Source organism: Arvicanthis niloticus, chromosome 14, assembly GCF_011762505.2.
Source record: "Arvicanthis niloticus isolate mArvNil1 chromosome 14, mArvNil1.pat.X, whole genome shotgun sequence".
Taxonomy (NCBI): domain Eukaryota; kingdom Metazoa; phylum Chordata; class Mammalia; order Rodentia; family Muridae; genus Arvicanthis; species Arvicanthis niloticus.
Genome location: NC_047671.1, coordinates 50,328,394 through 50,356,372, shown reverse-complemented (window position 1 = coordinate 50,356,372; position 27,979 = coordinate 50,328,394). Strand labels below are relative to the sequence as shown.

Here is a 27,979-nt window from a genome sequence, read left to right as displayed (position 1 = left end):
AAGAAGATCTCAGAATATGGAAAGACCTCTCATGCTCATGGATCAGCAGGATTAACAGAGTAAAAAAAATTGGCCAACTTACCAAGAGCAATCTATAGATTCAATACAATCTCCATATAAATTCCAACTCAATTCTTCACAGAGATAGAAAGAACAAGTCTCAAATTCATTTGGAAGAACAAAATACCCTGGATTGTGAAAACTATTCTCAACAATAAAAAAATTTCTGGGGGAATCACCATACCTGAACTCAAGCTCTACTACAGAGCAATAGTGATAAAAACCTCAGAGTACTAGAACAGAGACAAGCAGGTAGATCAATGGAATAGAACTGAAGATCCAGAAAGCTTCTGTAAGCAAAAGACACTGTCATCAGGACAAAATGGCAACCTACAGAGTGGGAAAAGATCTTTACCAATCCTACATCCAATAGAGGGTTAATATTCAATATATACAAAGAACTCAAGAAGTTAGACTCTAGAGAACCAAATAACCCTATTAAAAATGAGGTACAGAGCTAAACAAAGAATTCTTAACTGAGGAAACTCGAGTGGTCAAAAAGCACCTAAAGAAATGTTCAGCATCCTTAGGTGTCAGAGAAAAGCAATTAAATTCCAACTCACACCAGTCAGAATGGCTAAGATTAAAAACTCAGGTGACAACAGATGCTGGCGAGGATGTGGAGAAAGAGAAACACTTCTCCATTGCTGGTAGGATTGCAAGCTGGTACAACCACTCTGGAAATCAGTCTGGTGGTTCCTCAGAAAATTGGACATAGTACTACCTGAGGGCCCAGCTATACCACTCCTGGACATACACCCAGAAGATGCTCCAACATATAACAAGAGCACATGCTCCACTATGTTCCTAACAGCCTTATTTATAATAGCCAGAAGCTGGAAAGAAACCAGATGTCCCTCAACAAAAGAATGGATACAGAAAATGTGGTACATTTACACAATGGAGTACTACTCAGCTATTAAAGATAATGACTTCATGAAATTAGAAGGCAGATAGATGGAACTGGAAACTATCATCCTGAGTGAGGTAACCCAGTCACAAAAGAACAGGCATGGTATACACTCACTGATAAGTAAATATTAGCCCCAAAGCTTAGAATGCCCATGATACAACCCATAGACCATAGGGAGGTTAAGGGGGAAAAGATCAAGGTGTGGTTGCTTCAGTCCTCAATTGAGGGGGGAATAGTATGATTGTGGGGTACAGACTGAGGGGAGACTTGAGAAGAAAAGAGGAGGGGGAGGAAATAAGGGTGGCAGTGTCAGGTACTGAAGGGGACTAGAGAGAGGTATAGAGGGTCAGGAAATTGAATAAAAATATGTAGCAGTGGAGGATGAGGAACTGGTGGTAGTCACTGGAGGGTCCCAGATGTCAGGGAAGTGAGAGGCTTCCAGGACCCAACAGGGATGACTTTATTCAAAAATGCACAGGAAGGGAAGATAGAACCTGTAGAGACCACCTCCAGTAGATAGGCATGGTCCCTGGTTGAGGGATAGGGCCACCTACCCATTTCAAAATTTTTAACCCAGAAATATTTCTGTCCAAAGGAAACAGGAACAAAAAATGGAGCAGAGACTGAAAGAAGGGCCATACCAGGACTGTCCCACCTGAGGACCCATCCTGTCTACAGACACCAAACCCCAACACTGTTGCTGTTGCCAAGAAGCACCTGATGACAGGAACCTGGTGTGGATATTCCTTGGGAGGTTCTTCCAGCAACTGACCAATTCAAATGTGGATGCTTGGAGCCAACCATCAGAGTGAGCTCAGGGACCCTGGTGGTGTAGCTGGTAGAAGAACTGCAACCCCATAGGAAGAACAATGTCGACTGGCTGGTCTACCCTGTGCTTCCAGGGACAAGACCCCCAACCAGGGAGTGTACAGGGAGGGATCCATAGCTCCAGATACATATGAAGCAGAGAATGGCCTTGTCTGACATCAATGGGAGTGGAGGCCCTTGGTCCTGTGGAGGTTTGACGCCCCAGTGTAGGGGGAAACTGGAGTGGTGGGGTGGCAGTGGGTGGGTGGGTGGAGGAGCATCCTCATAGAGACAAAGGGGAGGAGGAAGAGGAAGAATGTGGATGGGGGTGTTTTGAAGGGATAACTTGGAAGGGGGATATAATTTGAGATGTAAATGGAATAATTAATAAAAAAAGACAAAGTAGAATAAAAAAGATAGATAGCTTAATATCTATAGATAAATCTATATTTATCTATAGATAAATAGAGAAAAATGCTAGATATAAAATTGTCCAAGCACAAAAAAACCAGGAAATTTGGGACACAATAAAAAGACTAAACCTATAAATAATAAGAATAAAATAAAGAGAGGAAGTTTAGGTCAAAAGCAGAGAAAATATTTTGGCAAAATCCTGGGATGAAATTTCCCCAATCTAAAGAAAGAGTTTTCTACCTAGGTACAAGAAGCAAACACAAAGCCAAATAAGACAAGACCAGAAAACAAATTCCCCATAAAAATAATTATCAAAACAGTAAATGTACAGAAAAAGGGATATTAAATGCTGGAAAGAAAGAAGATCAAATAGCATTTAAAAGCAAACCTATTAAAATAAAACCTCACTTTTTAATGGAGACTCTAAAAGCCAGAAGGGCTTGAACAGATGATCAACAAACTTTGCTTGTTTTATTTCATTTTATTTTTTTATTATTTGATTTATTTGCCATCTACAAACTTTAAGAGAATGCAAACAGTAGTCTCAGAGTATTATACCCAGCAAAACTATCAATGACGGAGAAAGGAAAGCACCCCATGATAAAACCAAATTTAAGCATTTTTCATCTACCATTCTAGCTTCACAGAAGGTAATAGAAGAAAAGTTCTGTCTAAAGAGATTAATTACACCTTATACTGACACCAAAACCATTTCAAACATTATAACCCAAGATGCCTAGATCCCAGAGGGGGACAAAAAAACCAAAAACCTGAGCAGCCAAGATAGTATGACTTCTCGAGGAGCCAGCATCCCTATTGTAAGACAAAAGACAAAAGACAAAAGACAAAAGACAAAAGACAAAAGAATCCACTCCTTATGAGAAGACGCAAGGAATAAGTAATCCAAAAACAGTAAAATAAAAATGGGGAAAATATTCATACAACCACAAAAAATAAGAGAAATTGATACATAACTCTTAATGTTTACTACTGCTTATTAATAACTTTTAAATATATGGTTTTCTTTTCTTTTCTTTTTTTTTTTTGAAACAGGGTTTCTTTGTATAGTTTTGGCTGTCCTAGAAGAGCTCTGTAGACCAAGCTGACCTCAAACTCACAGAGATTCACCTACTTCTGCCTCCCAAGCGCTGAGATTAAAGGCATGGGCCACCACTACCTGGCTTAATAACTCTTATTATTAATGCTCCCAATTCTCCCAAAAGACACAGATTGGACAGAAGATAGGATGTACCTTTCTACTAAACACACCTTATCATCAAAGATATACATTATCCTAATGGATCAAGACAGAATTGAATTAAAGTGAAAACACAACATACCCAAGTCTATGTGACAAGGGAAGGCAGTTCTAAAAGCCATGTTTAATAGTACTAAGTCCTATTGCTGGTGGGCGTTCAAACTTGTACAACCACTCTGGAAATCAATTTGGCAGTTTCTCAGAAGATTGGGAATAGTTCTACCTCAAGACACAGCTATACCACTCCTGAGAATATACCCAAAAGAAGATGGTCCACCATCCCACAAGGACACTTACAACTATGTTCATAGCAGCTTTATTCATAAAAGGCAGAAACTGGAATATATATATATATATATATATATATATATATATATATATATATATATATCAACTGAAGAATGGATACAGAAAATGTGGTATATCTACACAATGGACTCAGCTATTAAAAACAAGGACATTAGCTATTTACCTTAAGAGAAAAGATTTGAGTGGATGGTCGTCAGCTGACATTCATCCTAAAGCCAGGTTCAGAACTAAATGTTTTAGTTAGGATAGGTGACAGAGGTTCTGGTTAGTCAACAAAAGGATGGGCTGGGTATTAGGACTATCTTGTACCTCACTGGTACAAATTGGCATAATTATGCTCTAATTGTATTTTGAGAGAAAAGTTTCATTTTAACAGGAAGGGTGATGTGTAGGAGGAGCTAAGGTAGGAGGAGTACTGAAAGGAAGAAAAGGAGTAAGAAGAGGAGAAGAAGGAGAGGAGAAGCTAGGTGATGAAAGAGAGAAAGAGGGGGGAGACAGGGAGGCAGATATTCATGTATCTCCACCAGTCAAAGATAGTTGTTATATCTAGGTTGGTCAGTGGGTTACACCTCTGATTGAACAATTCCAAACTTATAAAGCTTATGATTAACATTATTTTAAAAAAAAAGTATAAATGCAAAAAGGAAAAGGGGGCATGGGGTAGGGATTTTCTAAGGGGGGGAATGGGGAAAGGGGATGGCATCTGAAGTGTAAATAAAATATCTAATAAAAAATAAATTAAAAAAGCAAAACAAAACAAAAAACAAGGACATTATAAATTTCACAGGCAAATGGATAGAATTAGAAAATATCATCCTGAGTGAGTTAACCCAGACATACATGGTATATACTCGCTTATAAGTGCTTATTAGACATAAAGTACAGGATAACCATGCTATAATCAACAGACTCAAAGCAGCCAAATAACATTGAGAGCACAGGGGAGGATGATTGAATCTTTCTCAGATGGGGAAACAAAACAGATACCATAAATCAATGGAAGAAGAAAACTGGGTGGAAGAGGGGATGGGAAGGGGAAGGGGGATTCATATGTAGGGAGAGCAGGGGAGAGAGAAGGAATATTGTCTGGGTGATGAGGGCAATCTCTAAGACATGCCAGAGAACTGGGGTGGGGAGAGGCCCTAGAGAGTCTAAGGGGCAACTCTAGATGAGTTCATAGCAGTGAGGGATATGGATCCTGAAGTAGCCACTACTTATAGCCAGGCAGGACTCCCAGTAGAAGGATATAGCAACCTGCCCACAAAGCCTTCAACACACAATGGGTCCTGTCTACAGGATGTGTAGGGACAAAGATACAGCAGAGTCTGAGGGAAAGGCCAACCAATGACTGCCCCCAATTGAGACCCATTCCATGAGCAAGAACCAGTACCCCATACCATTAGTGATATTCAGTTATGCTTGCAGACATAACTGAGAGGCTCCACCCAACAGCCAATGTAAAGAGATGCAGAGACTCACACCCACACAGTAGATACCCTTCTCTACCCGTATTCCAACATTCCAACACCATGACACTAGGTAGAAGAGAAAGAAGACTAGAGGAGAAAAGGGGCATTGATATTGTTAGACTATTTTCTGATGATTAGGAGCATTAAGTTCTTTGGGGGCAAGTTTGGCCTTTGGCACCCAATTTCTTTGTTGTGTATGGTCACTTGAAAAACTGCAAGAAACCACATACAAACAACAGCTGGCCAACTAGGACCACCATCATCACCAGAAGCATGAGGAGAAGCAGCAGCTACAACTACAGCCCTTCTCAGGGCTCTAGCATTTATGTACCCTTCCAAGAGTCCCCAGAATTCCAAAAGTCATACACCTGCAGAAACTATCTGTAGCTGGTAAAATCACATCCCTGTTAGAAATCTAGGCAAGCCATAGTCAGCTTCTGTGGACACTTTAAAGCAGCTCCACATCTCACACCTGAGATTAAAACAAAAACATATTCCTATAATATTTTTGTGTTTTTTAAAGAGATCAAAATTCTCACTGCATTTCTCCATTTCTGTTTAAAGCCACTAATTGCTGTGTTTAGTGAGAAATTATAAATAGAGACATTTTCAACGAACTAAACATTTTTCAGATCAGTGGCTATGGTTTCCAAAAGACCTCTTGTGTTTAGTTCTACTCTTTGTCAATTCACAGCTTTTCATTTCCTGTGGAAACATAAGCAAACCTGTGTTCCCAATGCAAAACCTTTAAGGATTCCATTCCAATGTTAACATATCCTTATAGTATATGAGTTGATTTAATCCCACAGGTTTTATTTCTTCTAAATCTGGTGACTCTTGGCTGGTCTTGTCTGAAATGGCTTGTAATTTTTGCTTTGGAGCCTTGACCCCAAACCACTCCAAACCATTTCTCAATGATAATAAATTGCCTCAAATATCTCTCTTGAACCTACATTTATTGGTCCAGTGACAACCTTTACCACATCACATGCACACCCCCAGAGGCCTAGAGCTTCTTTCTAGTTTATATTTAGAAAAACCATTGTCACTAGAAATGGATTGTTCACTTTTCTGGTGCAAAGTACTGTATTTCTCACAGTTAATACAGCAGGCCATCCAGAGACTGCCCTACCTTGATCCATCCCATCTACAGATATAAAACCCAACACTATTGCTGGTTCCATGAAGTGCTTGCTGGCAGTAGCCTGGTATAGATGTCTCCTGAGAGGCTCTGGCAGCATCTGACTAATACATATGCAGATACTCACAGTCAACCATCAGACTGAGCCTGAGGACCCCAGTGAAAGAGTTAGGGGAAGGACTGAAGGAGCTAAGGGTATTGCAACCCCATAGAAAAAACAACAGTATCAACTAACCAGACCCCTCAGAGCTCCCGGGGACTAAATCACCAACCAAAGAGTATACATGAGCCAGTCTATGGCTCCCACTCATATGTAGGAGAGGATTGCCTTATCTGGTATTGAGAGGGAGCTGTTGGTCCTGTGGAGACTTGATGCCCCATCCTAGGGGGATGCTAGAGAAGTGAGTCAGGAGTAGGTGGGTGGGTGGAGGAGCACCCTCTTAGAGGCAAAGGGGAGCAGGGATAGGATGAGGGATTTGCAGAAGGGAGACTAGGAAGGGGGACAACATTTGAAATGTAAATAAATAAAATAACCAATAAAAAATCTGAATACATAAACAGGAACCAGCATTTTGCTGCATACAGGAAACACACCTCAGTGTCAAAGACAGAGACTACCTCAGAGGATTAAAAAGGAATATTGCAACAGTAAAGGTTAAACTGGGGTGAGAGATGAGAGAGCAAAGTAGAGGAGAGAATTTGAGGAAGAATAATTAACACTAAAAACCCCTTGAAATGCCTACTAGTACTACTACCACTACCACTACTACTATTACTATAAAATCTATCATCTATCTATCTATCTATCTATCTATCTATCTATTCATCTAACATATATGTACAGTGTGTGTGTGTATTAAATAGAGCTACAAAATAATAGGGCAGTAATACACTCTCATGATAATAAATAAAAACTTCAATGCTAGGAACCACATTTTGAGTTGCTGACAAATGGTTCACACAGACATCCAAATGTTACAGGTTATTGCCAATACTCTTGGTTACCTCAAGAACTTGACAGTAAGACTCTTTTGCTGAAGACACAGAACATGTAGATATCAAAGTGGCACTCACCTTGAAGCCTTATGCCTACTGACTAACATTCATTATGCTAGAAGGTGATATGCATGTGTATTACTTACTCCTAGATTGCTTTTCTTGTCATAGTAGATAGTAGTTAACACAGAGACTCCCAACTGGTCAATGTGCAGAGAAAAGAGACTGTGAGGCATACATATCATGCCCCCTTCCCTAAGGAAATATCATGGAAAGGGACAGAAAAATTTTATGAGCCAGAGGTGGTGGATAACACCAAGGAAACAGTGTCTTCTGGACATGAAGCTCACACATGGCCTCACAGTGGTTATGACAGCATACATAAGACCTGTGCAAGCTCTAACCAGACAAAATTCCAGCATAAATTGAGGAAAGTGGACATGAAACCCTACCAACAGCAGAGTAGCTATTGACATTTGATAGCTACTGGGAGAAAGAGAATCAATTTTATTTATTGATATGACTCCTAGTAGGTTGGCTCCATGCTAAACTAGCTTGACAACATAAACTGAACTGGGGGAAAATTGAAAGAAAAAATTCAAAGTTGGGAATGACGGGAGTGAAAGTTTGAGAGGGTAGTTATTAGAGAAGTTAGGGGCAAATATGTTCAAAATATGTTGTATGAAGTTCTTGAAGAATTAACAAAACTATTATTTGAAAAAATAGTCTCAAAAATGAAGCTCCAAATCCCTTGAGTATACATAATCAAAGGGATAGAAGACCTCTACAATGAAAACTTTTAGCCATTGAAGAACTCGGTTTCCCTCTCTTGTTCATGGATTGGCAAAATGACTATTGTAAAAGTATGTTACCAAAAGTAACCAATAGATTCAGTGTAATTATCAAAATTCCATTCCTACTAATCATAGAAACAGATAATTTTAATTCTAAATTTTATATGGAAGAACAAAAGGCCAGGAATTACCAAAACAATCCTGAGCAGAAAGAATAATGCTGGAGGTAATGCAATATTTGACTTTCAGCCATACTACAGAGTCACAGAAGATCAACTGAAGAAAATAAAGAACACAGAAATAAGCACACAATTACAGCCTCTTGAAGAAAAGAAAGCCTCTTTAAATAATGCTGGGAAACTGGGCAAACACATGTAGAAAGATTAAATCAGATTCCTATCTCTCACCCTATATAAATCAAATTCAAAATGGATTATAGACCTGAATGTAAGAGCTAAAACAATAAAACTGCTAGAAAAAAGACATAAGAAAAACATGTAAAAATAGAGGAATTTCCAACAGCAGTGGAAACAGTTCCCAAGAATTGACAAATGAGACTGAATGATAATATATTAAAAGACCTTCACAGGAAATGAAGAGACAGTCTATAGAATGAGAGAAAATCTTTGCCAGCTATATGTCTGTATTAGGCACCATGATTCTTTAAATGAATAGTTCTTGAGAACTGAGAGACTCAATCTGTTTATAGTAAAAGGGGATTTACTAGAGTAGCTTACACACTGTGGTCCAGCTACTCCAACAATCTGAAAACTAGCTGAGACATCCAGCCTTGTGAATTGAATAGTGTAGTGACTCGTGACTCTAACTTCTATAATTGAGAGTCTGACAATTACAATGAATCAGAAGGTAGATTTAGTAAAAAAGAAATGGCTTGTGTTATTATAAGTAGCAGAAATAGAATGGATAAATTTTATTTATTTTATGTTTATTGTGATATCTATCATACATGTAAAAACTTTTGGGTATATGTAATTTAAATAGTTACAAATATTTATTTACCCATTAAGTCAAATCAATAAGATAATTCAATGATATGTATGAAGCTAAGATCCTCAGAAGTGACCACTAACTTGAAGTTTGGTAGATATTGCCTTTGATATTTATTGGTTTTGACATATACATATACATTCCTAAACAATGCAGTGATTGGTTTTATATGGCTGTGCTAATTAGTTTTTGTCACCTTGACACAAGCTAAGGTCATCTGGGAAGAGGGAACCTTAACTGAGAAAATGCCTATATCATCGGACTGGCTTGTAGTCAAATCTGTGGGAGAATTTTATTGATTAGTAATTGATGTGGGAGGAGGGTCCAGTCTACTGTGAACAGTGCCACACCTGGGTAAGTGCACTTACATTGTATAAAAAACCAAGCTGAGAAAGCCATAATGAGTGAGCCAATAAGTAGCATCCCCCCATCTATGTGCTTCTTTTCCTGCCTTCAGGTTCCTGCCTTGAGTTCCAGGCCTAACTTCCCCAAATGATGGACTATGGTGTGGAAGTGTAAGCCAAATAAAGCCTTTCCTCCCCAAGTTGTTTTTGGTCAAAATATTTTATCACACAAATAGAAAGCAAAAAGGACAACAAGTATACTGTATTTATTCTGTTTGCGTTTATTAATCTTTACTCTGAAGATTTATAGTCAAATAACATTTAGAAAAATGCAGTAAACTTTTCTTTTTTTAGAGGATGCTAAATTACATGTTTTCTTATTTGCTCTATAAGAATTGAGGATTTTCTCAGAAATTTTTCTGAAAATTGGAGGTTCTTATATTGATTAGGCCTAAATGTGTCTCTTTTGATTATTCAGGATTCAAGTTAATCATATGTAAAAATTCAAATTCACTACTACAAAAGTAAAAGGGCAAGAGAACTGAACAAAACTCCCCCTCCCCAAAGAAACTCAGATGACTGAAAATATATTAAATAGTCATCAGTCAAGTCAACAATGAGGCTCCATGGTGGAATGATTTTTTTGGTATATGCAAAGTACTGTAAAAATTAGGTTAATAAACAGAGAAATAAAACTTAAGCAATGAGATATGAACACATACACATAACCAGCATGATAAAATTTTAGAAGACTAGTAATACAAAGTACTCAAGTTTAAGTACAGTTTGTTCACTCTAAAACTCATGCTGATATTTAATCCCTATTATGAGCTGTTATAAAATGGGGGCAGGCTAAGACTTTTAAGAAGTTATTGCCTTTCTGCCTGGTCCTTTCTGTTGGGGTGGACTGCTAGCTGGACTGCTCTCATGAATACACCATTTTCTGATCCATCCTAGAGAATCCACTGTACTCAGAGCAGTTGGTAAGAACCCTCCCCCACAACCTGAAGTCCCAGAGCTGCAGCTGGGAGTCCAGCACACTCAGGACACATCACCCACCAAACCCCCACCCTCCCAAATACCCCTCCCCTTCTGCCCTGTCCACCTGATCCTTTCTGCTATGGCAGACTCTTAGCTGGTCTGTTCCTGTAAAGACACCATATTCTGACCCATTGGCATGGGTTCCTTCCCGTCTAAACTAGTGCTCTGAGCAGACCTTGGGTTCTAGCTCTGCAACCAATCCCACAACACCCAGAGGAAGCTGGACTCTCAGGAGCTCTAACACTCAGGATCTTAGGATCACAGGATTATGGAGACATCTGGACTTTGAGGAGTTCTGACACAAGCAAGATAACAGGAAAGACAGGCTCCAATCAGAGATACTGAGTTGCAAGTAGAACTAGAGATAACCAGATGGTGAAAGGCAAGAGCAAGAACATAAGCAACAGAAACCAAGGTTACTTGGCATCATCAGAACCCAATTCTCTCACCATAGCAAGGTCTGGATACCTCATGACACTGGAAAAGCAAGATTCAGATTTAAAATCACTTCTCATAATGATAATAGAGACTTTAAGAAGGACATAAATAACTCCCTTAAAGAAATACAGGAGGGGTCTGGGCCAGAGCACTGAGCAGATCTTGGGTGGCAGCTCTGCCCCCAACATCCAAGAACCCAGAGGAAGCAGGGATCCCAGGCACTCGAACTCAGGCAGTATCCTAGGTAAGCAGACAGCAGGGCCCGCCCTAAACAGGGAGTAACTGGGAACCAAAAGGACCCAGGAAGTCACTCCCGGCCCGGAACACTGGTTCCTTCCGGTCTGGGCCAGAGCACTGAGCAGATCTTGGGTGGCAGCTCTGTCCCCAACCTCCAAGAACCCAGAAGAAGCAGGGATCCCAGGCGCTCTAACTTGGACAGTGTCTTAGAAACTAGTTCTCAGATCTGAGGCCTAGATCAGAGCTCTGCCAGGTCTGCTGTTGTGTGGACCCCGGATTCCACCTGAGACATACTGGAAGGTCCACTCAATCCAGAGCCACAGAGGAACAAATGAACTCAGAGCTTCAGACAACATATCCTGAGATATTCTAGAGGAGACACTGCACCCAGAACAGCAGACACCTAGCTGGACTACTACCTTGGAGGCACCATATCCTGAGGCATCCTAGAGGTACCACTGTAATCAGTGCAGCTGGAAAAGATCACAGAGACATCTGGACCCCTAGGAGATCAGACACAAGCTAGATAACTAGAAAGACAGGCTTCAGTCAGAGACAGCAAGTACAGGCAGCACTAGAGTTAACCAGATGGCAAAAGGCAAGAGCAAGAATGTAAGCAACAGAAACCAAAGTTACATGGCATCATCAGAACCCAGCTCCCCCATCAGAGCAAGCCCTGAACACCCCATCACACCAGAAAAGCAGGAATCAGAATTAAAATCACTTCTCATGATGATGATAGAGGGCTTTAAGAAAGACATAAATAACACTCTCAAAGAACTTAAGGAGAGCACTGGTAGACAGATAGAAACCCTTAAAGAGGAAACACAAAAATCCCTTAAGGAATTTCAAGAAAATGCAACCAAACGGGAAAAGGAATTAAACAGAACCATGCAGGATCTAAAAATGGAAGTAGAAACAATAAAGAAATCACAAAGGGACAATACCCTGGAGATAGAAAACCTAAAAAAAAAGATCAGGAGTCATAGACACAAGTATCACCAACAGAATACAAGAGATGGAAGAGAGAATCTCATGTGCAGAAGATACCATGGAAAACATTGACACAACTGTCAAAGAAAATGCAAAATACAAAAAGCTACTAACCCAAAATATACAAGAAATCCAAGACACAATGAGAAGGCCAAACCTAAGGATAATAGGTATAGATGAGGGGGAAGACTCCCAACTAAAAGGACCAGTAAATATCCTCAACAAAATTATAGAGGAAAACTTCCCTAACCTAAAGAAAGAGATGTCCATAAATATACAAAAAGCTTACAGAACTCCAAATAGTTTAGACTAGAAAAGAAATACTTCCCGCCATATAATAGTCAAAACATCAAATGTACAAAACAAAGAAAAAATACTAAAAGCAGTAAGGGAAAAAGGCAAAGTAACATATAAAGGCAGACCTATAAGAATTACACCAGACTTCTCACCAGAGACCATAAAAGCCAGAAGATCCTGGACCGATATCATACAGACCCTAAGAGAATACAAATGCCAGCCCAGACTACTATACCCAGCAAAACTGTCAATCATTATTGATGGAGAAACCAAAATATTCCATGACAAATCCAAATTTACACAGTATCTCAACACAAATCCAGCACTTCAAAGAATAATTGGTGGAAAACTCCAACACAAGGAGGGAAACTACAACCTAGAAAAGTCAAGAAAGTAATCTTCCAAAAACCCCAAAAGAAGATAGTTACACAAACATATCTCCACGGATGTTAGCCCAAAAGCTTGGATTAGCGAAGACTCAACCCACAGACCACATGAAGCTCATGAAGAAGGACGACCAAGAGGGGATGCCTCAGTTCTACTTAGAACGAGAAATAAAAATGCTCAAGGGAGCAAATAGGGAAACAAAACATGGAACAGAAACTGAAGGAGGGGCCATCAGAAGACCTTTCCACCTGGGTATTCACCCCATGTACAGCCACCTAATCTGTTATTGACCCCAGGTGGAAAGCAACAATACCAAACAACCAGAGCCCCCCAGGGTCTAAACCACCAGCCTGGGAACACATAGGGAGGGACCCAAGACTCCAGAGGTATATGTAGGGGAGGATGGCCCTGTCCCATAAAAAAATGAATGAAAAATGAATGAATGAACACACAGTGGGGGGGATGTGAGGGCGGGGAGGGGATAGTGAGGGGGGTAGGTGTGGTCATTGCCTCATAGAAGCATGAGGAGGGGGATGGGATAGGTTTCTGGGTGGTGGGAGGAAGTAGGCTAAGGGGATAAAATCTGAAACGTAAATACTACAACCAATTTTAACAAGCGGGAAAAAAAAGTCTTCAGAACCAACATCTTTAAAAAAAAATGTCAGCCCCCTGGGGGTGGGAAATTTTTTTTCTTGATACTAAAACTTGTTCTGAGAATTGTATATTGCAGAATACACAGCCTTGGTGTATCTACTCATCAAGCATACTGAGCAGACCTTGCCCAAACCTCTGATGTCCTGGAATTCCATCTGGATGCAGTGAAGACACAGCGTCAGAGGCTTATCAACTTACTCTCCCCCCCACCCCTCTTCTAAAATCTCAACGCCCTTAATCAGCTTGAAGAAGTTAAAGAGGAGTCAGCGCCCCTATTCCCTGAGCTTGGGGACTAATGTGGTTAATAATGGTCTGTCTTTCTAGGGACAAGTAGTGGTTTTGTTGGAACAGGGGGGATTAGCTAGGACTTACTGCATAGCCATAACCTACTGGTAGAAATCTGTATAATTATTATCAAGATGAAGTTATAATTTCTTAAATGGTACAAAATTTACTTTGATCTCAAATTTAAGGTTTTCATTGGTACGAGCCTCTTAGTAATATAAAAATGAGATGAATATTGATACACTCATGGGCATTGTGCCTGTATAACACATTTAGAAATACAATGCCTAGACCCAGCCCTTTTTTAACTTTTTTAACTGACTTGGGACGGTTAACCTATGAGTTAAGGGACTATAGCAAATTCATATTTTTGAGTTTATTGTTAGGGTGTTTTCCATATTTTACTTAGAAATAGCTGAGAGGAGTTAACGGAAAACAGTCCAGGTTACCTTACATGGATAGTTGGTTTTCAAAACATCAGAAGTCCATAGAACTGATGCTACAAATATTTATATATTAATGTTCATATTGATTAGAGACCTGTCTGCTCCTGACAGCTTCCTGTCATGGATTCTAAGAAGAAATTGAGCATCCTTGGAGTTACTCCAGTTGTGTGGTAACAGCCACTAGGCAAGAATTGCCTCTCTCCATCTACAGACAAATTACTGTCCAGAAAAGGACACACATGCAGAATAGTCGACTGATTATATCTGCCTAGACAGAGTAATCAGTCCTTAATAATCCTGCATCACCAAGGTCTGTCAGATGATTCTGGGCCAGAAGGCTGAAGATTTGATGCTCCAACGTTCAGTAGTATAGGGGCTTTTCAGGTGTTCAGAGGTCTCTATAAATTGGCTAAGTTTTAGAAGCTATGCTTTGTGCTTCCCACAATTATAGTTAACTCAGTCATTCTGGATTTCTGACGGGGTTGAAAACTTATAGCTATTTACCATAAGAGAAAAGATTTGAGTGGATGGTCATCAGCTGACATTCATCCTAAAGCCAGGTTTAGAACTAAATGTTTTAGTTAGGATAGATGACAGAGGTGCTGGTTAGTCAACAAAATGATGGGCTGGGTATTAGGACTATCTTGGACCTCACTGGTACAAATTGGCATAATTATGCTCTAATTGTATTTTGAGAGAAAAGTTTCATTTTAACAGGAAGGGTGATGTGTAGGAGGAGCTAAGGTAGGAGGAGTACTGAGAGGAAGAAAAGGAGTAAGAAGAGGAGGAGAAGAAGGATAGGAGAAGCTAGGTGATGAAAGAGAGAAAGAGGGGGGAGACAGGGAGGCAGATATTCATGTATCTCCACCAGTCAAAGATAGTTGTTACATCTAGGTTGGTCAGTGGGTTACACCTCTGATTGAACAATTCCAAACTTATAAAGCTTATGATTAACATTATTTTAAAAAAATGTATAAATGCAAAAAGGAAAAGGGGGCATGGGGTAGGGGTTTTCTAAGGGGGGGAATGGGGTAAGGGGATGGCATCTGAAGTGTAAATAAAATATCTAATAAAAAATAAAAATAAAAAATAAAAAATAAAAAGAAATACAGGAGAACACAGGTAAACAGGTAGAAGCCCTTAAAGAGGAAACACAAAAATCCCTTTAAAATTACAAGGAAATACAACCAAACAGGTGAAGAAATTGAACATAACCATCTAGGATCTAAAAATGGAAGTAGAAATAATTAAGAAATCACAAAGGGAGACTACCCTGGAGATGGAAAACCTAAAAAAGAGATCAGGAGACTTAGATGAAAGATCACCAACAGAATACAAAAGATAGAAGAATCTCAGGTGCAGAAGAGACCATAGAAAACATTGACACAACAATCAAAGAAACTGCAAAATGCAAAAAGCTCCTAATCCAAAAACATCCAGGAAATTCAGGACACAATGAGAAGACCAAACATAAGGAAAATAGGTATAGAAGAGAGGGATGATTCCAACTTAAAGGGCAAGTAAATATCTTTAACAAAATTACAAAAGGAAACTTCCCTAACCTAAAGAAAAAGATGCCAATGAACATAAAAGAAGCCTACAGAACTCCAAATAGACTAGACCAGAAAAGAAATTCCTCCCATCACATAATAATCAAAATACCAAATGCACAAAACAAAGAAAGAATATTAAAAGCAGTAGAGGAAAAAGGTCAAGTAACATTTAAAGGCAGATCTATAAGAATTACACCAGACTTCTCACCAGAGACTATAAAAGCCAGAAGATCCTGGACAGATGTCATACAGACTCTAAGAGAACACAAATGCCAGCCCAGGCTACTAAACCCTCAGGCTACCAAGCCCAGGCAGCAAAAATCTCAATTAACATAGATGGAAAAACCAAGATATTTTATGACAAAACCAAACTTACACAATATCTTTTCAGAAACCCAGCCCTACAAAGGATAATAGATGAAAAATTCCAACACAAGGAAAGAGACTACACCCTAGAAAAGGCAAGAAAGTAATCTTCTTTCAACAAACACAAAAAAATAGCCACACAAACATAATTCCACCTCTAATAACAAAAACAACAGAAAGCAACAATCACTTTTCCTTAATATCTCTTAACATCAACGAACTCAATTCCCCAATAAAAAGACATAGACTAACAGATTGAATATGTAAACAGGATCCAGGATTTTGCTGCATACAGGAAATGCACCTCAGTGACAAAGACAGACACTACCTCAGAGTAAAAGGCTGGAAAACAGTTTTCCAAGAAATTGATCCCAAGAAACAAGCTGGACTAGCCATTCTAATATCGAATAAAATCGACTTTCAACCAAAAGTTATCAAAAAGATAAGGAAGGACACTTCATTCTTGTCAAAGGAAAAATCTACCAGGATGAATTCCCAATTCTAAATATCTATGCTCCAAATGCAAGGACACCCACATTCATAAAAGAAACTTTACTATAGCTCAAAGCACACATTGGACTTCACACAATAATAGTGGGAGACTTTAACACCACACTCTCACCAATGGATGGATTATTGAAACAGAAATTAAACAGAGACAGTGAAACTAACAGAAGTTGTGAACCAAATGGATTTAACAGTTATCTATAGAACATTTCATCCTAAAACAAAAGAATGTGCCTTCTTCTCAGCACCTCATGGTACCTTCTGCAAAATAGACAATATAATTGGTCACCAAACAGGCCTCAGTAAATACAAGAAGATTGAAATAATCCCATGCATCCTATCAGATCACCACAGACTAAGGCTCGTCTTCAATAACAACAAAAAACAATAGAAAGCCCATATACACGTGAAAATTGAACAGTGCTCTACTCAATGATAACTTGGTCAAGGAATAAATAAAGAAAGAAATTAAAGACTTTTTAGAATTTGATGAAAATGTAGGCACATCATTCCAAAACTTGTGGGACACAATGAAAGCAGTGCTAAGAGGAAAACTCACAGCTCTAACTGCCTACAATAAGAAACTGGAGAGAGCAAACACTAGCAGCATGACAGTACACATGAAAGCTCTAGAACGAAAAGAAGCAAATACTCTTAAGAGGTTAGACAGTAGGAAATAATCAAACTCAAGCCTGAAATCAACCAAGTAGAAACAAAAAGAACTATACAAAGAATCAACAAAACCAGGAGATGGTTCTTTACCAAGATTGATAAACCCTTAGCCAGACTAACCAGAGTGCACAGAGACAGCATCCAAATTAATAAAATCAGAACTGAAAAGGGAGACATAACAACAGAAACCAAGGAAATTCAAAAAATCATCATCAGATCCTAACACAAAAGCCTATACTCAACAGAACTGGAAAATCTGGATGCAATGGACAATTTTCTAGACAGCTAACAGGTACCAAAGTTAAATCAGGATCAGATAAACCATCTCCAACAGTTCTATAACCCCCAAAGAAATAGCAACAGTCATTAAAAGTCTCCCCACTAAAATATCCCAGGACCAGATGGTTTTAGTGCAGAATTCTATCAGACCTTCCAAGAAGCTCTAATACCAATTCTCTTCAAACTATTCCACAAAATAAAAACAGAAGAAACACTACCAAATTTGTTCTATGAAGTCACAATTATGCACATACATAAACCACACAAAGACCCAAAGTGTCGGTGCTTCAGTTTTTCTTAGAAGGAGTAACAAAATACAGGAGCAAATATGGAGCTGATATAGCTGTCTCCTGAGAGGCTCTGCCAGAGCCTGACATATACAGAGGTGGATGCTCGAAGCTAACCATTGAACTGATCACAGGGTTCCCAGTGGAGGAGTTGGAGAGAAGACTGGAGGAGCTAAAGGAGCTTGCCACCCCATGGGATAGCAACAATACCAACCAACCAGAGCTCCCAGGGTCTAAACCACCAGCCTGGGAACACACAAGAAGGGACCCATGGCTCCAGCTGTATATGTAGTGGAGGATGGTCTTGTTGGGCACCGGTGGGAGAGGAGGTCTTTGGTCCCATAAAGGCTGGATGCCCCAGTGTGGGGGAATTTGAGGGTGGGCAGGCAAGAGTGGGTGGATGAGTGGGGACACACCCTCATAGAGGCAGAAGGAGGGGAGATGGCATAAGGGGTTTCTGGGGGGAAAATGATTGTCTTGTTTCTTTTTTAATGTTTTCTTTCATAAATTAATTATTTTATCTATTTACACTTCAACTGTTGTCCCCCTTTTAGTCCACCCTCTCAGAGTTCTTCTCCCTTTCCTCTTCACCTCTGAGAGGGTGCCCTTCTGGTACTCTCCCACACTGGGACATCAAGTCTCCACAGGATTCAGCACACCCTCTCCCTCTGAGGCCAGATAAGGCAGTCATTTGGTGCATATGTACCTAGGCCTCAGACCAACCTGTGTATGCTCTTTGGCTGGTATCTCAGTCTCTGGAGCTCCTGGGGGTCCAGGTTGGTTGACACTGTTGGTCTTCCTATGAGGTTGCTATCCCCTTCAGTTCCTTCAAACCATCCCCTAATTTCCATAGGGGTCCCTAACCTCTATCCAATTTTTGTCTGTGAGTACCTGCATCTGTCTCAGTCAGCTGCTGGTAGAGCCTCTCAGAAGACAGTCATGCTAGGCCTGTGTCTGCAATCACAGCATAGGATCAGTAATAGTGTCAGAGTTTGGTGCACGTCCATGGGATGGATCCCTAGTTGGGTCAGTCACTGGTCAGCCATTTCTTCAGTCTCTGCTCCATTTTTGTCCCTGCATTTCTTTTAGACAGGAGCATTTTGGGGTGGAAAGTTTTATAGGTGGGTTTGTATACTTATCCCTCCACCGGGGACATGTCTATCTACTGGAGGTAATCTCTTCAAGTTCCACATCCTTACTATTGGGCATTTTAGCTAAGGTCACCAACATTGGGTCCTGGTATCCTCTCTCATTTCAGGTCTCTGGGACTTTCCAGAGGTTTCCCTCACTCCCCACATGCCACCCCTGACAGCTGCATGTTTGTAGTCATTCCCCTGGTCCTCTGGACCAATCTCCTGTCTCATCCTCATACCTGATCCTGTCCCCCCTTTTCACTCTTCTTTTCCTCCTCCCACAGTGTGTCATCATACACTAATGAAATAAGATGTCAAAGAGGGGTGTAGAAAGGTTATTTTCTAGGCAGTGAGCTAGAAGAAAAAAGTCTTGGTATTTTATTGCACAGTGTCAAAAAATGGGTCTACTGCTGAAAGAAAATACCTTGTGTATACATGAGAACAATTAGAGATATTGAATAATAACAATTTGTTGAATAAAAACAATTTTATAGAACACTTAGACAAGGTTACTCTGTGATGGAGATTGGTCGGGGAAAGAGTGCAATACAGCCAGTATACACACAGATAGAAAAGAACATTAGTCAGTCCATTTAAAAAATGACTAAATGCCTCTCTAGACTGCAAATATTAGTAACTGGTTTACTAATATGACAGTATTAGCCTCACACATTTCTTATATTCCACATGAAATTATTAATTTGCTCATCATGTAATTAACTTCACCTATGACAGCATCCAATTCAGATCAAATTCCTACTTGAAATCTCTCCTAATTACTCAATACAAAGCTACATATCATGTGTCCTTTGTAATAACTTTTTACTGATATTCTCCATATCTCCAAGGCTGCTCAATTTTCACTGTTGCAATAAGTCAGTAAATGCAACTTTATTTAGCAACAGCAGAATTTCTGTTGCTACCAACAGTACTAGATTTTTATAAAGGGATAATGGAAGTCAATAAATATCATTGATTTCACATTCAGGTAAATAGTAAAAAAACTAGAGTCAGAGGACTATCTAGTATATACTTTAGATATAGTTTTAAGGGGAGGAGAAAACAAACAATTTGGGGTCGGTGTGTGCATTTGGACCAGGTGTTGAGGTACTTAATAGAGATAGAAGGGACTGTTAATGGTCCCAAGATATTAGCATTTTGTATATGTTTTATTTTTTTGAGACAAGCTTTTATGTACCCCAGTATGACCTTGAAATCCCTATGTACAGCAGTCAATGGTGGCTTTGTTGTCCTGATCCTCTTGCCTCTGCCACCCAAAAGCTAGAATTACAGTTATACCCCACTCAATGCTCAGCTTAATAGTTTGTATACTTTCTGCTTTAATTCACTTTGTCCCCACTGAAAAATATGGTTTAGGCTTCTTTTAAATGATAGCCATCATTATTATCGCATCTAGGTTTTAAAATGCTAAGCACAAATGGAAAATCAAATACTTATGGTAATCAGCAAGGGACAGGTTTAATTTTATATTCCACCATTTGGAACATTTGTCTTTCTGTTTGTTTGTTTGCTTGTTTGCAGCACTGGGGATTGAACCTAGGGCCTTGTGTATGCTAGGCAAGGCTGTACCACTGAACTCCAACCTCAGAGCCCAGAACTTTAGTTTCATCTGTATAAAAAAAATGTAGGAGGAACAGATCTCATCTTCCTATTTTGAAATCTAAAATCCTAAATTAATCTTTGCTTGATTTATCCACTATATGACCCAGAAACAGAACAATATATTAACTAAGTGCATAGATTTTGGGTCAGGCAAAACTACAGTGCATAACAAATATTTCTGTTTACCAGGTAGGGAAACTTGAAAGTGTGAAAAAAAATCTGTTAGGTCTCCTCATCTTTTAAGACAGAAAAATTGTCTTTCTCATAAGGTTGCTGCAAGCTTACATTGGATAATGCATGCAAATCACTTATCACAGTGTCAGTTCATAGAAGGGATGCCAGCTCAATGTTGCTTTCTGACACAGCAGTCGTAAGAGTCATAAGAGACAAGCAGTCGAGTGCTTCCTCTAGGTCACACAATGGTTTTGTGCAAACCAAGATGTGTGTTTCTATAGGAACCCATGTGCTTGAAGAATATCTGTCTGCTCACTTTTCTTCTGTTACCTATCCTTCAATCCTTCCACCTGCTCTTCCCACCTCATTTTCACCCCATGTGTTTCATTTGGGCTTCGAAAGACAATGCAGAATCCATTCTCCTTTTCCCTTGGACACTAGGTGAATGGTGAAAATGTAGCTTTAATTCGTATTGTTTGTTCATGGCTGCAGTAGCCCACAAACAGACGGACCTCAGCATGAGCGCATATCCTCACCGTTGCTCAATTCCCAAGGACTTTTTTCTTGAAAGGGAATTAACAGGGAGCCTACGGTTGCTGTAGCAACAAACTTCCAACCTCTGCTCAACTCTAAGGAATGAGCACATACCTATTAATACGTTCAATAGCCTGGGGAATTAAGTTACTCAATGCAGATTTTCTTTCAAGTGCAAAAACAGCTTACCTGGCTGGAGGAGCCAGCCTCTGGCAGCACTGAGGTTGTAATAGGAGAGGCTGGTGTTTGTGCAACCTATTGGCAAAAGTGAAAACCAGTGTGCCCCTAGAGCTGGCGACAGCAGAAGGGAGTGCATTTTTGAGGAAGCATGGGAGCGGCACGCAGGAAGCCTTTGCAGAACAGACAGGTGGGCTCCCTTCTCCTTCTCTGGTGTGTGTCTGTGGGAGGTGCGGCCACTATCCGCTATTCAGTGGCAGAGGAGATGGAGAGCGGTTCGTTTGTGGCTAATGTGGCTAAGGACCTAGGGCTAGAGGTGGGGAAGCTGGCAGAGCGTGGGGCTCGGCTCGTTGCCGAGGGCAACAGGTTGCATTTCCGGCTCCACCGCAAGACTGGAGATTTATTCGTCAAAGAGAAACTAGATCGCGAGGCACTTTGTGGCAAATTGGACCCATGCGTGCTGCACTTTGAAATCATTCTGGCCGAGCCGCTGCAGTCCTTCCGGGTGGAAGTCAGAGTATTTGATATCAATGACAATGCACCAGTTTTTCTAAACAAAGAGCCTCTTTTAAAGATTCCAGAGAGCACCCCCTTGGGCTCACGCTTTCCACTGCAGAGTGCTCAGGATCTGGACGTGGGACTCAATGGTCTCCAAAACTACAGCCTGAGTGCAAACACCTATTTCCACCTGCACACACGCTTCCGAAGCCACGGTCCCAAATACGCAGAACTTGTGCTGGATAATCCCCTTGATAGAGAGGCGCAACCTGAAGTCAACTTGACCATTACAGCGGTGGATGGTGGGTCCCCTCCCAAGTCTGGCACCGCCAACATTCGAGTGGTTGTCCTGGATGTCAATGACCACGTGCCCCAGTTCTCTCGCTTGGTGTACCGTGCTCAGGTGCCTGAGAACAGCGACAATGGCTCTTTGGTGGTGGTGGTGACTGCGACTGACCTTGATGAGGGCACCAACAAGCAGATAACTTACTCTTTAGCTGAAAATCCAGAAGCCGTTCTGCGGACATTTCTTGTTGACCCACAAACTGGAGAAGTTCGACTCCGTGGGCCCCTAGATTTTGAAACAATAGAAACATACGACATTGACATTCAAGCTACAGATGGAGGGGGTCTTTCTGCCCACAGCAAAGTCTTAGTGGAAGTGGTGGATGTAAATGACAATCCTCCGGAAGTGACAATCTCTTCGGTGTCTAGCCCTCTTCCCGAGGACTCTCCACTCCAGACTGTAGTGGCTCTCTTCACTATCCGAGACCGGGATGTGCGAGTTGGTGGGAAAATTACCTGTTTCCTCAAAGAAGATTTGCCCTTTGTAGTCAAACACACATTTCGGAATTCTTACTCGCTGGTTACTGACAGAAGCTTGGATAGGGAGGATGTCTCCAACTATAATATCACCCTTGTTGCCATGGATACTGGACCACCCAATCTGTCCACAGAGACTGTGATTGAAGTGGTAATATCTGATATAAATGACAATGCTCCAGTCTTTCAGGAGGATTCCTACCTTTTGACTGTTCGTGAAAACAACAGTCCTGCAGTTTTTATTGGCAAAGTCCACGCCGAGGATCTAGATTTGGGTGAAAATGCCCAAGTAACATACTCCCTGCTGCCTCCAAAGAGTGGCGATCTGTCAGTCTTTGCTTATATCTCCATAAATTCAGATAATGGAAAGCTCTATGCACTAAGAACCATGGATTATGAGGCCATTCAGGACTTTCAGTTTGTAGTAAAGGCAACTGATGGTGGTTTTCTGTCATTGAGTAGCCAAGTTACTGTCAGAGTGGTTGTCCTGGATGACAATGACAATCGTCCAATGATCTTGTACCCACTGCAGAATGGTACTTTTCCCTGCAATGACCTAGTGCCAAGGTCTGCAGAGGCAGGATACCTGGTGACCAAAGTAGTGGCTGTTGATGGTGACTCTGGGCAGAATTCTTGGCTTTCATACCATCTTCTTAAAGCCACAGATCTTGGGTTATTTTCTGTTCAAAGACAAAATGGGGAAATACGTACACTGAGGCAGATATCTGAGAGAGACCCTATGATGCAGAAACTGGTCATTCTTGTTCAGGATCATGGCCAACCAGCTCTCTCCACTACTGCCTCACTTAACATCCTGCTGGTAGATGGCTTTTCAGAGCCTTACTTGCAATTCCAGGATCCATCTAAGCACTCTAGAAAGGTAAATCCAACCACAAAATATTTGGTCATTTCTCTGGCTGTGCTTTCTTTTCTTTTTCTCCTGTCTGTCACTGTGATCTTTATTATACACCTCTACCAGAAGATTAAACATAGAGACAAATTCACAGTTCAAGAGCACTTCTATGATGACTGTAATTTCCCTAACAACTTGGTGCAAGGAAGAGGCAATGGTTCTTTATCCCAGCCTTGTCCATATGATATGTGCTCAGCCACTGGAACTGGGAATAGTGAGTTCCGTTTTCTTAAGCGATTTATGCCCAATTTTCCATTCCCCCATGCTACTGGCGAGGTGAAAACAGAGGATGAGTCCAGTTTGCCCCCAGGTTCTAATAGAAATCGGTCTCGGGGTTCAGAAGGTCATGCCCGGATAGGAGATGAGTATATGTAATTCTGGCTACCATCTCTCATGAGAAAAGAAACAGGATGTTAGAGTCCATCTTCAAAGAGTCATCCTCATGGAAGCAGTAGACTGCAATTCTGATGGAAACAGGAGTATGTAGTTTGATGAAAATAGGACACTCAGACTGAGGCTTGGCTTAGTGTAAATCAGAGTATCTGAATCCCTAGGTTATATATGCATCTGTAATTCTTTTAAAGAAATGTTACTATGTATAATTCTGCTTTCCTCTCTCTTGTATGCTAAGCAAGAAACGAACAAGCCACCTTTTCCCCATGTTTCCCATGGCATTTCACTGGTCCTGACCTGAGAAGTACTTAGTTTCATAGAGAGAGAAAGCTGTTTATTTTACCTCTAAATAATTTCCCAGTAGAAAGTTATTCCTGCATAGGAAAGAGAACTGACTCTCAGCTCTCTGATTAAAAATTAAGTTTGCCTGAGCGTAATGGTGAATTCCTCTAACCCCAACACTCAGGAGGTAGAGGTGGATCTCTTTGAGGTCCAGGCAAGCCAGAAATAGTGAGACCCTGTTTAGTTTATTATTCAGAAATTTTATATTTTGTACCTTACAAATAGGAATCATCTCTGAATCAACTTGCATGCCATCATTTATAATCATGAAAATGCCCAGTAAAAGTGATGATTCTTACTCATGGTGGCAGATGGAGATTAAGATAAGAAAATGATTTTATTTATTTTTAAATGTAAAAGCATATATATAGCTAGAGTTCAGCAAAGAAATATTTTCCAGAATTGTTAGATATAGCTTCTTAAGCCTTATTTGGGATCTTATGCATATCTCAACTGTTTCTCATATATAGATACCCTTGCCTTATCAAACAGTAGTTAGTGAATATAGTGAATTAAGGGCGTGATAGGATACAAATAGAGTATTTTTGCTATCGTTAATTAGTTATAGAATACTTAATTTAAATTATTTTGTGCTAAATGCTGTAGAAATTTTACACTTTTAAACAATTTTGTAATTTGTAGAACAACTATAAAATAAGGCACCAAATAAAGATGCCCATTAATATCAGTTAAATTTCCGAAAGAGATGCACATTCAGGTAGTACTTGATTTGGTGGTAAGCCCCTCCTCTCTGAGTGTCCCAAGCTATTACTATAGCATTGTAAGTATAAGAGAAGTTCTATTTCAAATAAATCAGGCATAAAATGAGTTGGGGTGGGGAACCAAATTAGATTACTTAAAGATAATTCTTAACCCTCACAAGCTTTTCTAGGTGCTCTTATTTTAAAGTTAAAAAGAAAACTGACTCTGAAACATAATTTTAGTTTGTGGAAGCCAATAAAACTACTAACTATACCTTTGAAGTCAGTTTGCTTTAATGAGGCTGTAACAGTTCCCCCCTTTTTAAAACAAATGTGTCTCAATTTAGACTCACTGAAGTCCTCCTAATTCCTTTTATACAAGAGGCACAACGTTTGTCTTTGAGACAGAATTTCTCTGTATAGCCTTGTCTATCCTGGAACTTGCTCTGTGGATCAGGTTGGCCTCTAAATCAGAGATCCACATGTCTCAGTCTTAGTACTGGAATTAAAGGTGTGTGCCACCACACCTGGCTGAGGCACAACACTTATTTCTGGAATTGTAAGCGTAGAGGAGTAGTTCTCAAAAATACTTCTTAGTATACCATATCCTATTTACTGATAGATTCTTTTCTGACTGATACCTTGTGATGCCATCTTGATGCTAAAAGTGGCCAAGAAATATACTAAACCTTAACGGTGCTTTTAAAATGCTCTGAGTTGAGCTGTTATAACTCATGAGGGTCTTCAATATATTATCTCCTATTTTGAGAATAAAGTAAATATAAATAATGAATTCCTTTATTATACTAAATATGTTCCATGAGTTGAGTTATTATTTGAGGTACATATCTTTTTTGCACAAATAAGAAGATTCTTCAGTATATTTCACAATATTCACATTTGCCTACACACATGAACAGAGACAATGGAGAGGAGACCTAGATTTGTCAACTTGGTTCTGCATTAAATGAAAGAAAAACCTACCACTTTGTATCATGATTATTTCACAAGGGAAAAGATATTTTGATAAAAAATGGCGAGTCAAGGTCTTGAAAGAAACTACTTTTCAAGTTAAAATATGGTTTAATGGGGAATTTGTAAACAATTTTCTTTTGATATTGCTTTATATTCCATCATAAAGTAAAAGAACTGTTAGTTTGAACCATAAGAAGTCTGGGATTGTCTGTGGGACTGAGTGACAGGTCCGCCTCAGACCCTCTCCCTTTTTAAAGATTAATGCCCATTCATTGTACAAAGTAATGAGACTGTTTTTTTCTCAGCATGCATATAATATATTGGATCATTGTCACCACTCTCTGTTACCCTTAATCATCCTCCTTCCCACTTTTCCTTCCACATTCCTCTTTATTTTCATGCCTTTCCCCACTAATTTCCCCATGTATGAGAAAACACATGATAACTCATCTTTGTGAGACTAGTTTTTCTATTTAATATGATGACCTCCAGTTTTATCTACTATCCTACAAATAATATAATTTTGTTCTTCTTGATGGCTTAATAAAGTCTCATTGTAGATTTATGCCAAATTTTTTTATCTATTCATCCTCTGGTAGGTTCTTAGGGTAATGCTATAACTTGGTTATTGTAAGTAGTGCTACAGTAAATGGGTTTGAAGATGTTAACTTCCTTATTTTTGTCTTAGGCCAGTGAAAATATTGTTACTAACTGCTGGTTTATGACCTGCTGGATTAAATGATTATTTACTCTATTTTTTAGTTTGGCTTCAAGTTCTCATGAGAATGCCAGCTGTACCTGGTAAATTAAAAACTAAGGACATTTTTTTTATTATCCCAGGCTGCAAACTATCTATATTTAAACAGAATTTGTACATCAGTTGAGATTAAGTCTAAGGTTCTGTCAGGAAGTAAGATAAAGCGGGGCAGTGGTGGTGCACGCCTTTGATCCCAGACCTTGGGAGGCAGAGGCAGGAGGATTTCTGAGTTCAAGGCCAGCCTGGTCTACAGAGTGAGTTCCAGGACAGCCAGGGCTAAAAAAAAAAAAACCCAAACCAAAACAAAACAAAAACTTAAAAAAGAAAGAAAGATAAAGAATGTAAATAATTAAGACAATTTCTCTTTCCAACACATTAATTTCAAAAACACTCACATGCATTTGTAGATGTAACTCAAAAACTTTAAAGTGTGTCATGTGCAAAAAGGTCTTAGTACATACCTTAGAAATTAAAACTATGTAGCTGATTTAGGCAAACTGCTTCTGTTATCTCTTTAATTTTGCATTTATAAATCTGCATTAAGCTTTAAGTCACAGAGGAAAATCTAACACAGGATCCCAATATGCATTTAGTTGTTATGTGTTCTTTATCCCTAATATGTGTGGTGGTTCCTTAGCCTTTGCCAATGTCTCATGGCTTTGACATTTTGAAGGGTTCCAGTTAGGAAGAAACCTCTGCATTTGAGATTGTTCTTATTTTTCATGATTAGATTGAGGTTATTCATCAGTTGAGAAGAAAACCACAGAAATGCTGCCGCTCACTCTCCAGGGCATCAGGGTATCAGCAAGCACATGATGTAGATGTCATGACACTACTGTTAAGGATACAAAATGTAAAATTTACTACATTTGTCACTAAGCAGTGCACACAGTTCAGTGGTGTCAAGGTGATGGTGATCCTTATTGTGTTAGCCAAGTGTCTCCATTTAAAGCATTTTTTCATTTATAACTAATACTTAGAG

General features: G+C 39.7%; 1 protein-coding gene across 1 annotated transcript; it reads left to right on the top strand.

Annotated features, from left to right (window-relative positions):
- Positions 1 to 21,562: 21,562 nt before the first annotated feature.
- Positions 21,563 to 27,280, top strand: Pcdhb1 (protocadherin beta 1). Its single transcript, XM_034517930.2, has one exon. It carries the CDS (start codon positions 21,748 to 21,750, stop codon positions 24,202 to 24,204), a length of 2,457 nt encoding a protein of 818 aa, XP_034373821.1. The 5' UTR covers positions 21,563 to 21,747; the 3' UTR covers positions 24,205 to 27,280.
- The last annotated feature ends 699 nt before the right edge of the window (positions 27,281 to 27,979 follow it).